This window comes from Schistocerca nitens, chromosome 5 (genome assembly GCF_023898315.1).
Source record: "Schistocerca nitens isolate TAMUIC-IGC-003100 chromosome 5, iqSchNite1.1, whole genome shotgun sequence".
Lineage (NCBI taxonomy): Eukaryota > Metazoa > Arthropoda > Insecta > Orthoptera > Acrididae > Schistocerca > Schistocerca nitens.
In genome coordinates, this window is record NC_064618.1 from 83,166,081 (window position 1) to 83,179,429 (window position 13,349).

The 13,349-nt window shown below is 40.4% G+C and overlaps 1 protein-coding gene across 1 annotated transcript in view; it reads right to left on the minus strand.

Moving 5' to 3' along the window:
- The window catches only part of LOC126260201 (1-phosphatidylinositol 4,5-bisphosphate phosphodiesterase gamma-1), a 282,094-nt gene that overhangs the window by 118,043 nt on the left and 150,702 nt on the right, over positions 1 to 13,349 (minus strand). The window contains exon 14 of the mRNA XM_049957484.1: positions 10,355 to 10,420. Within this exon, the coding sequence (XP_049813441.1) occupies positions 10,355 to 10,420 (66 nt within the window). The remainder of the gene's footprint in view (positions 1 to 10,354; positions 10,421 to 13,349) is intronic.

A 13,349-nucleotide genomic window follows, 5' to 3' on the forward strand; every position in this document is an offset into this window, starting at 1 on the left:
TGAGGGGTGAACACACTCACAACCTTTCAAACAGTCATAAATGTCTTGCAATCTAATTTCTGACAGCAGATATGAACAGCTAAAAGGTACAGAAATATCTGCCATCAAAATCTTAAAATTATGGCTTTACATCCACTTTTAGAGTTGTTGTGCAGAAGAAGTGTCATGCAGTACATCAGTTCAGTAATATTTTCTTGAGATACCAACTGCATCAAACCGCAGGTTATCCCTGAGATTTCAAGGAGCAAAGTCTCTCTTCCTATATTCTGTAAAAGTGATAATGCATTTTGACAACTCTGTTTGTTGAAACTGGAATCAGATTTGTTACACTATTACATCTTACCGCTAGTAAAGATAATTTTTCATTGCTGCTAGCATTGTCTATGACCCTGGATACAGAATTACATTATTATTACACTAACTAAGTTAGCTGACATGCGTCTCATTTATAGGGAGGCACAATGCAACAGTCCAGCAACAAAGTGCCTGTGTACAAAAGAATTCCCAGTTAGGAGCTTACCAAATCATGTCACATTTCAAAGACTTGGCCATCTTAATGAAATAAGATTCCTTGGATCAGACTGACAGGAAACTAGTACACCTTGCAGCATGTAAACTGTTCAATTTATGGAAGCTGTGTTACAATGAATTAAAGACAATCCCAGCACCAGCATACAATCCACTGCTGAGGAACTAAATACCTTCAACAACAATGTGTGGAATGTCTGGCATGAATGGGAATGCATTCATTCAAGAATCAGAAGGTACAAAATCTTTCAGCTGATGACTTTCCACAGCATATGTAATCATGCCCATGGTATCATAACAAACGGTAAGCATCCTTGACTTCAAAATGTGTGCTGTGTTTACTGCCAAGGTTGCCCTCACAAAGAAAGAAATTGTCAACAGCCACATCAGCCATGTCCACGAGTTGAAAAATCTTACGGCGACTTGTGTGTTCCGCCATCAACTGAGATTTCCCATAAATGTGTGACCCAGTATTCTTCATAATCATGTGATTGGGTCATATCTTCTGCCTAACATGGTCCATAGAAGGAAATTTCAGTATCTTTTTCCATGAAGTGCTACCAAAAATGTTGGATAATGTCCTGTTAGCAGTCCAATAACAATTATGGTTCCAGCATGATGAGGCACCACCTCACTTTGCCATTAATATCAGAGAACATTTAGACAATCTTTTCCCAAATTGTTGCATTGGTAATGGTAGGCAAGTGCTATGGCCACCACATTCTCCCAACCTCACCGCTACAGATTTATTTTAATCTGGGAGATGAAGCATCTAGTGTATGAGACAGCATTGGACATTCCTGAAGAGCTGGTTGCCCATTTTGTCAAAGTTGCAGCCATTATTCATGAAACAACTGGTTGTTTTGAGTGTGTTCAACAATCATTAGCATGCAGATGCAACTTGTGCATTACTGTAAATTGACAACATTTTCAGCAAGATCTCTAAAACAATATTAATCACACAGCAGTTTGAACACAGTCTCGGGGTTTTATCTTCATGCTAGTGTCTTTTGTTGCATTTGTGTACAGTGTAAAATAAGGAGGCAAAATACTGTATCTGGTGGCAGTGTGATTTATGACATTCATAAAGAATGCCATAGCTTCCAATGTACAACGTCTAGTTTATCAACAGGGTAGGAAAAGATAGATTGCTACTTATCATAAAGAAGACACATTAAGTTGCAGACAGGCACAATTAAATGACACTTACATGTACGCTTTTGGCCTCAGCCTTTACCAGAAAATGAAAGAGAAACACACACCATTCGCTGTCACAAGCAACAACACCTCACACACACGTTACCGCCAACTCCGGCCGCTCGGACCAGAATCTGGTCTGAGCAGCCCAAGTCAGTGGTCATGGTGGCAGGAGAACACACACGCACACACAAAAAGGTTTAACTTACACAAGCTTTCGGAGCCAGTGGCTCCTTCTTCCAGCAGAAGAGTTGAAGGGGAGGGAAGAGGGCTGAAGAAAAAGGACTGGAGAGATTTACAAAAAGGGATACAGTTCAGAAAATTCACTCAGAATCCCAGGTCAGGGGAGACTTACTAGATGGGATGAGAGGGAAAGACTGATTGTTGGGGACTGCACTGGACAAGATTTGAAAACCTAAGAGCTTAAAGATGGAAGACAGATTACTACAAAAACATAGTGCATGAGTTAATAAGAGTGAAAAGTTAAGAGCATTGTATGTAAAAGAGGTGGGGGCGGCAGGGGGTGGGGGGTGAAAAATCGACTGGGGCAGAAAATGAAAGCCATAGAAAACCAAAATGGATTTGTTACTGTGAAGAAATGCTGAAACAGAAGGAATTAATGTAAATTAAGGCCAGCTGGGTAGCGAGAACCAAGGACACATTGTAGCACTAGTTCCCACCTGTGGAGTTCTGAGAAACTGGTGTCTGGGAGAAGAATCCAGATGGAGTGTTTGGTGAAACAGCACAGAGGTCATGACTGTAATGTTGTAGAGCATTCTCTGCAACAGGATATTGTGTGTTGCCAGTATACACCCTCTGCCTAAGCGTATTCATCCTGACCGATAACTGGGCGGTAGTCATGCCAATGTGAAAGGCCCTACAGTATTTACATAACAGCTGGTATAAGACATTCGTCATTCCACAAGTGGCTCTCCCTTTGATAGTATACATTTTGCCTCTCATGGGGCTGGTATAGGTGGTGGTAGGAGGGTGCATCGGGCAAGTCTTGCAGTGGGGATGGTCACAGGGGTAGGAGCTCAGTCAGAATCTCATTTCAGGGCGTTACTTTAGGAAGTCGTGGCACTGTCAAAGGAGCTGATTAATACATTCAAGACCAGGATAATACTGAGTGACAAATTATGTGTTCCAAAGTTGGTTTTTGGACATATCAACAGTACCAGTATTTATGTGAGGCCCTGGAAATTTGCTTTTGAACTAGGCTGGTGGGGTAATTATGTCCAGCGAAGGCTGAGATGAGAATGGTGGTGTATTGCTGGAAGGAGTCTGCATTTGAACAAATATGTTTACCTTGAATGCCAAGGCTGTGTGGGAGGGAACATCTGACATGGAAAGGGTGGCGGGCACATCTGACGTGGAAAAGATGGCAATTGCCAAAATGTAACTACAGTTGTTTGTTCAACGTGGACAGAAGTGTGTAGCTGGCTTTCGGTGAAGATGAGATCAACATCAAGAAAAGTGATATTGCTGATACTTATAATATCAATAACTGATTATTTTTGTTGTTAGATATGCTCAAAAAAATGCTACTTTTTGGTAACATCTGTGACCCTCATTTGTTTTTGTCAAAAAATTCAAACTATTATATCATGGTGTCACATGGGAGCTTACACATAAATCACATCCTCTTTGATCTCTGGTCACAATGAATTGCAGGTGAATGTTATGAGTAAATAACTAATGTTGTCAATGCTGCTGTCATTAATGATTGCATCCCTCTAATGAACGTACTCTTTCTTTTGATTCTGTCATACGACTATCATTCATTGTGACTGCATTTTTGTACACATCAACTAAAAACTGTTGAAACAAATGAAAGGAACTAATAACACAACTGCATCCCCCGTTGTCTCTGATCATTAAGCAATACTTGCGCCACCGTAGCTGAATGGACAGTGTGCCGGCTTGTCATGGCAAGGGGCCCGGGTTCGATTCCTGGCTGGGTTGGAGATTTTCTCTGCTCGGGGACTGGGTGTTTGTGTTGTCTTCATTATCATGATTTCATCCTCATTGATGCACAAGTCGCCGAAGTGGCGTCACCTCAAAAGTCTTGCACCAAGCGATCAGGTCTACCTGCTGGGAGGCCCTCGCCATACGACATTTCATTTCATTATGCGATATGCATAAAATCTCTCTGATGATACTTTGCTATTTGTTTTTGCACCCGAGTTCACTTGTTTCAAATTGAAATGGTTAACTGTCTTCTCCTCTTATAAAAATTAACAAATATAAAAATGTATCATACGAACAATGTGCTTTTTCGATATTCTGTAATCATTCTCTTCTTCATTGAATAGTTATATTGTAAATAGTGTACTAATTTTCCACAGGTAAAATGGCAATTTCACTGACTTGAGGTGCATTGAACTAATGTTCGTGTTCATCACCTGGTATTCTGTTCACTTACATCACAACTTTTTACTCATTAGCTACCATCTGACCCAGAGCTGTTTGGAATACATGAACCAACTGGTTGTACTTACATAAAATCCTCTGCACTTTTTCAATTATTTGCCATCTCAGCCCATTTATATTTATACAACATTGGTAGACTTCTGTTTGTTCGTTGTCACTTCAACACACCTGCAAAATTTTATAAGAGTCATTTGGCAATGGTAACAATCCTCCCATTCTATGATAAGACTTGTTCTTTAATTGAAATCATGACTGAACCAATGTTCTTCCCCGATCCTGGAAGTAGCAAAGAAAGCATTTTACACTTTCATTTTTAGTAGAAAATGTTTCGATTCTGGAGTTTCTCCAGTCATGTAATGAAATAATTCTGATGGAGCTGCTTCCAGTGGCGCAAATTGAATTTTTCCACTCATGTAACTCATTCCTGGTGTTTTTAATAACTGAATTTCTTGCCACCACACAACTAATACAGTTGACCCAATCTGTCAATGACAACATGTTGATTTTGTTGTACTCCCTAGAGGGATCATAATGTAATGTTTCACCTGGCAAACTGTAGCCTCTACATTTACTGCTTTTCATTTCTCATGCGGAAATGTTATGTTCACGAGCTCGTTGTCTTCCACAAACTTAACTCATTAGAAGTCTACTAAGTTCAATTCATAATACTTGATGGCTGATGGGAAATAGAGGGCTATCATACTATGAAACCTTGGATGCATGAGGGAGTCGCAGAGCTATAGCAGCACACACAGACAATCCATACTTACATTTATTACACACAAGGTGATTATAATTAAAGTTAAACTTTCAAATCACTGTAGAAATAATACCATTTGTCAGAGTGACATCAAATTGCAACAGAATATTATCGGAGAAGGGGGGAAACGTATGGCAGAAGAAAAATAAATAGTTACAAAATGTAACAATAGATGGCATTGTAAGCACCAGAATTTAATACTGGTTGGCTACCAATGACAAATGAATCATAGAACAACACCTAAGGTGTACGTTTGATGTTAAACAAATTATACTACTCAGTGTGCAAAGGTGTACAGGAGTGACACCGTTAGTTACGTAAGCCAATCCACCATGGCAAGATCATATCACATCAGATGGGAAAAATCGATTTTTAATTGACTTGAGGCCAAAAGCTGCACTAAAAGCATCAATCACATTGGTGTTTAATTGTCCTAAGGCCAAGAACTGCATAAAAAGCATCAATGAAAATCAAATCGGATTATTAATTTCCGTGTTCAATATGCTGTCGATCATTTTCTGCAACACGTTGAAATCAAGAAACAGCATGTTCCACAACTGATCAAAGTGTTTCCAGGGTCACATTCAGAATGTGTTGTGCAATGCATGCCTTCAATGCAACTAAGTTTGCAATCGGAACACTGAACATGACATCTTACAGACAGTCCCACGGCCCAAATTGCAATGTATGGAGGTGCGTCATCTTGCATAAAAATGATCCCGTCCATGCTGTTGGAGAGCTGGCATGATGTGGTTGCGCAAAAGACACTCTTAGTGCTTACCAGTGACGGTGCAGATAAAAGGACTGGGAGCACCCGTCTCTTCGAAAAAAATATTGCCCTATGATAAATGATGACATAAACCTGCACCACGCAGTGGCCTTTTCAGGATGAAGTGGTACTGGGTGATTTGCGTGTGGATTTTCTGTTGCCCATATTTGAGAATTCTGTGTATTGACATATCCTGTCAGATGGAAGTGGGCTTTGTCTGTCCACAAAATCTTCCATGGTCGATCATTGTCCATTTCCATGTGAGCAAAAATTCTAAAGCAAAGGTCTCTCTTGCTGACAGATCAACAGAAAGCAACTTGTGCACATAGGAAATTTTGAATGGATAGCAAAGAAGGATGTTTTGTAGGATTTTACGTAACGTGCTCACGGGTATGTCCAATGGTCCGGCAATTCTCTGTGCACTACACATTTGCACACCACCACTCCTCTCCTCTTGCATTGCTGTAGCCACTGCTTCCACTGATGTTGAATCAATTTGTTTCCTCCCCCTGTCAGGTTGCATAACAAAGTAACCCATCTTTTCGAATTTCTGAATCATCTTCTCCAGACACACGGCAGTCATCGGACCAATGCCTTTTTTCAAACCCTTCAGTGTCCGGAACTAACCAGAGAGACATGTGCGCAGTCATCATTCTTGTAATACAGCTTTACAAGCACAGTGCGATCCTGCATTGAGGCAGTCATGGTGAACATCGCAGACACCAAAGGAGGAAAAGCCATGTACCCGGCATGTTTATACCAACTTCAATGGGTTGCGCGCATGACAGGTGTATTCATTTACCTATTCTGACACATACAGTGCCATCTAGTGCTCAATTTTCACACTAATTTTTTTCTTATGGCATATGTTTCCCCCCTTCGCCGATAATATTCCATTACAATTTGACGTCATTCTGACCAGTGGTGTTATTTCTACAGTGTTTTGACAGTTTAACTTTAATTATGATCACCCTGTAAATTGATTTCAGACCTGTTTACAACAGGGAAGCAAATTTGAGGCGCCCTTTCAAAAGGCACCATACTGCCATTTCTCACAAGATGCTCAGGTACATCACAGAAAAGCTAAATCTGAATGGCCCAAGTACACAGCATCACCAAACTAGGCCTCTATTGTGAGGCAGGGGATTGCCCCAACATGCTATAAAACGAAACTGACTGTAGCTAACTTTTTTGACACTACATTGTGGCTGATGTGCAATAGAATACAAATAAAAAAAATAATAAGCTTCCAATTTCATTAAATTCTGACCATAATCTGGTTACCAGGCAGCCAACAGTTAAAGTGGTTCACAATCTCATACAACTGCTATTGCTCTGTTCAAGACACAAAGTGAAATGGCAACCTTAAACATCTCTCACCACCCACAGTGCCACACTGCAGAATTAACAAAAATGATTTACCAAATGAGTGTGGCAACACAAATTATATGTGACGCATCTAATTTTTAAAAAGTGGCATCAAACTAATTTCCAGAATAAACATTTCACAGATTTCTTGCCACATCAGATTTGTGAGTAAACTCAAGCTTCCAATGACTTCCTCTGTCACCATTACCTGTACTTATGTGTACACTGTGTGATAGTTTATTTAGTTTACCACTCAGACTACAGGTAACTACTGACAATGACAGGAGAGGTAGTCATCAAAAGTTTACATACAAATATGATTAGGTTGTTATTGTTGTTGTGGTCTTCAGTCCAGAGACTGGTTTGATGCAGCTCTCCATTTTATCATATCCTGTGCAATGTACCTACTGCAATCTAAATCCTTCTCAATCAGCTTAATGTATTCATCTCTTGGTCTCCCTCAACGATTTTTACCCTCCCCACTGTCCTCTAATACTAAATTGATGATCCCTTGAAGTCTCAGAACATGTCCTACCAACTGATTCCTTCTTCTAGTCAGGTTATGCCACAAATTCCTCTTCTCCCCAATTCTATTCCGTACCTTCACATTAGTTACACAATCTACCCATCTAATCTTCAGCATTCTTCTGTAGCACCACATTTTGGAAACTTCTATTCTCTTCTTGTCTAAAATGTTTATCGTCCACGTTTCACTTCCATACATGGCTACACTGCATACAAATACTTTCAGAAACAACCTCCTGACTCTTAAATGTATACTCGATATTAACAAATTTCTCTTCTTCAGAAACACTTTCCTTGCCATTGCCAGTCTACATTTTTTATCCTCTCTACTTCGACCATCAACAGTTATTTTGCTCCCCAAATAGCAAAACTCCTTTACTACTTTAAGTGTCTCATTTCCTAATCTAACTGCCGCAGCATCACCCGATTTAATTCGACTACATTCCATTATCCTCGTTTTGCTTCTGTTGATGTTCATCTTATATCCTCCTTTCAAGACACTGTCCATTCCGTTCAGCTGCTCTTCCAGGTCCTTTGCTGTCTCTGACAGAATTACAATGTCATCTGCGAACCTCCAACTTTTTATTTCTTCTCCCTGGATTTTAATAACTACTCCAAATTTTTCTTTTGTTTCCTTTACTGCTTGCTCAATATACAGATTGAATAACATCAGGGAGAGGCTACAACCCTGTCTCACTCCCTTCCCAACCACTACTTCCCTTTCATGCCCCTCGACTCTTATAACTGCCATCTGGTTTCTGTACAAATTGTAAATAGCCTTTCACTCCCTGTATTTTACCCCTGCCACCTTCAGAATTTGAAAGAGAGTATTCCAGTCAACATTGTGAAAAGTTTTCTCTCAAGTCAACAAATGCTAGAAACGTAGGTTTGCCTTTCCTTAATCTTTCGTCTAAGATAAGTCGTAGGGTCAGTACTGCCTCACGTGTTCCAACATTTCTACGGAATCCATACTGATCTTCCCTGAGGGGTCGGCTTCTACCAGTTTTTCCATTCGTCTCTAAAGAATTCGTGTTAGTATTTTGCAGGCCGTGGCTTATTAAACTGATAGTTTGATGATTTTCACATCTGTCAGCACCTGCTTTCTTTGGGATTGGAACTATTATATTCTTCTTGAAGTCTGAGGGTATTTTGCCTGTCTCATACATCTTGCTCACTAGATGGTAGAGTTTTGTCCGAGCTGGCTCTCCCAAGGCCGTCAGTAGTTCCAACGGAATGTTGTCTACTCCCGGGGCCTCATTTCGACTTAGGTCTTGGGGTGCTTTGTCAAATTCTTCATGCAGTATCATATCTCCCATTTCATCTTGATCTACATCCTCTTCCATTTCCATAATATTGCCCTCAAGTACATCATCCTTGTATAGACCCTCTATATACTGCTTCCACCTTTCTCCTTTCCCTTCTTTGCTTAGGACTGGTTTTCCATCTGAGCTCTTGATATTCATACAAGTGGTTCTCTTTCCTCCAAAGGTCTCTCTAATTTTCCTGTAGGCAGTACCTATCTTACTCCTAGTGATACATGCTTCTAAATCCTTACATTTGTCCTCTAGCCATCCCAGCTTAGCCATTTTGCACTTCCTGTCGATCTCATTTTTGAGGCGTTTGTATTCCTTTTCGCCTGCTTCGTTTACTGCATTTTAATATTTTCTCCTTTCATCAATTAAATTCAGTATCTCTTGTGTTGTGATCAGAGTCCACATCTGCCCCTGGAAGTGTCTTTTTAAAACCTGGTTCCTAGATCTCTGTCTTACCATTATATGAGCTATCTGAAAACTTCCAGTGTCTCCAGGTCTCTTCCACGTATACAACCTTCCTCCATGATTCTTAAATCACAGGAGGCTTCCCCTTTCATTCCTTATCCCCAGTCCATATTCACCTACTATTTTTCCTTCTCTTCCTTTTCCTACAATCACATTCCAGTCCCCCATGACTAGTAAATTTTCGTCTCCCTTAACTATCTGAATAATTTCTTTTGTCATATCACATTTCTTCAATATCTTCATTATCTGTGGAGCTAGTTGGCATATAAACTTGTACTACTGTGGTAGGCAGGGGCTTGGCATCTATCTTGGCTACAATAATGCATTCACTGTGCTGTTCGTGGTAGCTGATGAGGTAAATCCACGAAATATTAATCGAAGAATGTTGCCACAAAAAACTATGCTCTCAAATTATTTCCAGTATGTTGTTGAGCTTCAAATAAAGTTGTATAATATTCTTCCACTTTGTTTCTATTTTTTGCAAATTTTCCAACTTCCCTGCACAATCCTGTATACGTACACGTCATAATCAACACTGCTGATGGTGCTGTCACTGTAATAAAACTCCCTGCCTGTGACAAATAACATGGTTGTAACATTTCTACACAGTTTGCTTATATCTGCTGTCTGTACACAACTGCTGAACACTGAATACATGGTGTAGTCAGTCTTCTGGCAACAGTGCTGCTCTAACATGCAGTTATTTTGATGAAGCTGTAGCCTAGCATAGCAACAGAGAATAGCATGGATATCCACTTCATAGCACATTATCTATAGTTATCATATTAACTATGTCCATAAGTACGTTTTCCTAATACAATCGCTTTAGTTCTTAGTTTTTTCATACATTGATGGTGAGATTATATCAATTGTGGATCATATTCTCACTGAAATTCAAAGAAACTGAGAATGGTAGTAACAGTTTACAATTGTCACTACAGACTTTTCACGCTTTACTGGGCACTCTCAATTGGATGTCTTAATAGTTTTGTTTACCCTTGATGTGAAGCTGCTGGGGTCCATATATCCTGGTGTACCATACACAGAGCAGTCATCGGGATTCTGTGGAAAGAAAAACAGAGATTCATAGATTAGTTCTAACAATTCAATTTAAATACAGAACCTAGAAATACAGAGCACTATGGGACTCAACATCTGAAGTCATCAGCCCCTAGAACTTAGAACCACTTAAACCTAACTAACCTAAGAACATCACACACATCCATGCCCGAGGCAGGATTCGAACCTGCGACCGTAGCAGTCGCGGGGTTCCAGACTGAAGCGCCTAGAACCGCTCGGCCACACCAGCCAGCAACAAAAACCATTAAGCTCAAATAAGCTTGACGTACACTTACACCGTGTGTTAGCCGATGCTACCAAATATTCTGACATCTGAGTGAAATCACCTTATTTTTAAAATTTTATTTAGTTAAATTTAAACTTCTGTGAATTACATAGGAACATCTAACATGCCAATGCAAATAATCAGTTTTTGAAAATGTTGTTGGATAGATGGAAAAAATCAGCTCACCAAATGGTCGCAGGAGAATACACACATAAAGGAATTGAAATTTGCAAGCTTTTGAAGTCAGTAACTCCTATTTATGGCAGAAGGGGAAGGAAGATGGATGAAGGAAGAGGGCTGATGAGGTTTAGAACATCAGAAGAGATCAGAAAAGTTACCAAGAACCCCAAGTCAGGGGAAACTTATCAGACGGGTTGAAAAGGAAAGACTGATTGTTAGGGACTGCATTGGATGAGATTTGAAAACCTGAGAGCTTAAGGGTGGAAAACAGGGTAATACGCAAGATAGAGATTACTGACAAAACACTGCAAATAAGTTAATAAGAGCAGAAAGTATGTGGTACAGGCAGGGGAAAAACAGGTAGAAAAAAGTGAAAGATATGGAAAACTAAAAGGGACTGAATAAAGGAATAGTTACCAAGGAGAAACGCTGAGACTGAAGAAATTAATTTAAATTAAGGCCAGATGAGTGGGGAGAATGAAGAACACGTTTCAATGCCAGTTCCCACCGGCAGAATTGTGAGAAACTGGTGTCCGGGGGAAGAATCCGGATGGCACACACGGTGAAAAAGGCAACGATGTCACGACTATCGTGTTGTCCGACATGCTCTGCAACAGGATACTGTGTGTTGCAGTACACACCCTCTGCCTATTCCCATTCATTCTAAATGATAACTTGACGGTAACCGTGCTGACGTAGAAGTCCAAACAGTGTTTACATAACAATTGGTATGTGAGATGTGTCATTACACAAGTGGCTCTCCCTTTGATAGTATATGTTTTGCCAGTTACAGGGCTTATACTGGTGGTAGGAGGGCACCTAGGTCAAGTCTTACAACGGGCGTGGTCACAGTGGTAGGAGCCATAGGGTAGGGAAATGGATGCAAAAGAAGCAGAGGGTCTGACACGGATATTGCAGAGACTGGGAGGGAAACGAATAGCTATTCTAGGTGTAGTGGGCAAAATGTAGGACAGAATGGATCTCATTACACAGCACGATTTGACGAAGTCACAGCCTGACATTACAATTAAATCAATACCATTAGCTGCCGATGGGCATCGATGTATATCAAGGGGGACAGCTGAAAATGTGTGTACCGACCGGGACTCGAACCCAGGATCTGCTTACGTGGCAGACGCTCTATCCGTCTGAGCTACCAAGAGCGCAGAGGATAGTGCAACTGCAGGGATTTATCGCGGGCACGCTCCCCACGAGACCCACATTCTCAACTTATAGTCCGTACACTACATTCGTAGTGTCCCTGCCATTATACGCATTACTTGCAGTAGACAATCCACCGAGTCCCGTAAGAGTTCAGGCAATTCGTGTGCATCCGCACTGAAGAAGGCCATCAGCTGGTTAGCCTTTAACGATATGAAGATGGCATCTGTTCTTTCAGACATGTCCGAAAGAACAGGTGCCATCTTCGTATGTCACAGCCTTGTCGAAGTAGCTGTTTAAGACATTCGAGACCAGGATAATACTGAGTGACAGTATTCTTAAGCTGTGTTTTGGATGGATCACTAGTACCAGGATTAGATGTGATGCTCTGGGAAATCTGCTACTGAACTGTGCTGGCAGGGGTAATTACATCCAGTGAAGGCTGAGGTGAGAATGGTTGTGTATTGCTGTAAAGAGTCTCCACCTGAACAAATACGTGAAGGCTGTACGGGAGGGAATATTTGACATACAAAGGATGGCAACTGCCAAAATTTAAGTACTGTTGTTTGTTAGTGGGCTTAATGTGAACAGCTAATGGCTGTGTGTAGCAGATCGTTTGGTGAGGATAACATCAAGGGAAGTGGCATGGGATTCAGAATAGCAGCATTTTAAATTTAACTGGGAGAATGTACCGTATTTACTCGAATCTAAGCCACACATTTTTTTCCGATTTTTGCTAGCCAAAAAACTGCCTGCGGCTTAGAATCTAGTGCAAAGTAAGCGGAAGTTCTGAAAAATGTTGGTAGGTGCCGCCACAACTGACTTCTGCCATCGAATATATGTAGCACTACACAGGCGTGCTTTGCAGGCACAAAGACAAATACTGGTGCCAAAACCTCTGCATCAGTAAATAAATTAAAAGAAAAGATAGAAGAATGTAAACATTATGCCATGTTTGCTGCTATCTCATTTAAATTCTGTCTGCCTAATAAACTACAAAACTAGAACAAACACGGAAGAATATACATATCACGTCATGTTTATATTCGTATTAATCTTATGCCGAATAGTGATACAGTCAGAAATGAAGCACTGCAACTGACTAGATTTTTAAATTTAAGATGACTTTAATTTCTGTGCAGAATGTAATGTACTAAAGAGGCATCTGCAAAGATTTTCAAATGGAGAAAAATTTTCGCTAAACTCTCGTTCAGAACATCTTCTATCACACGCAGTCTATTATTTGGTTCTTGTTGATCATTATCAAAGAAAGCAGCACTGTAAGTAACAACAAATAGCAGTCTC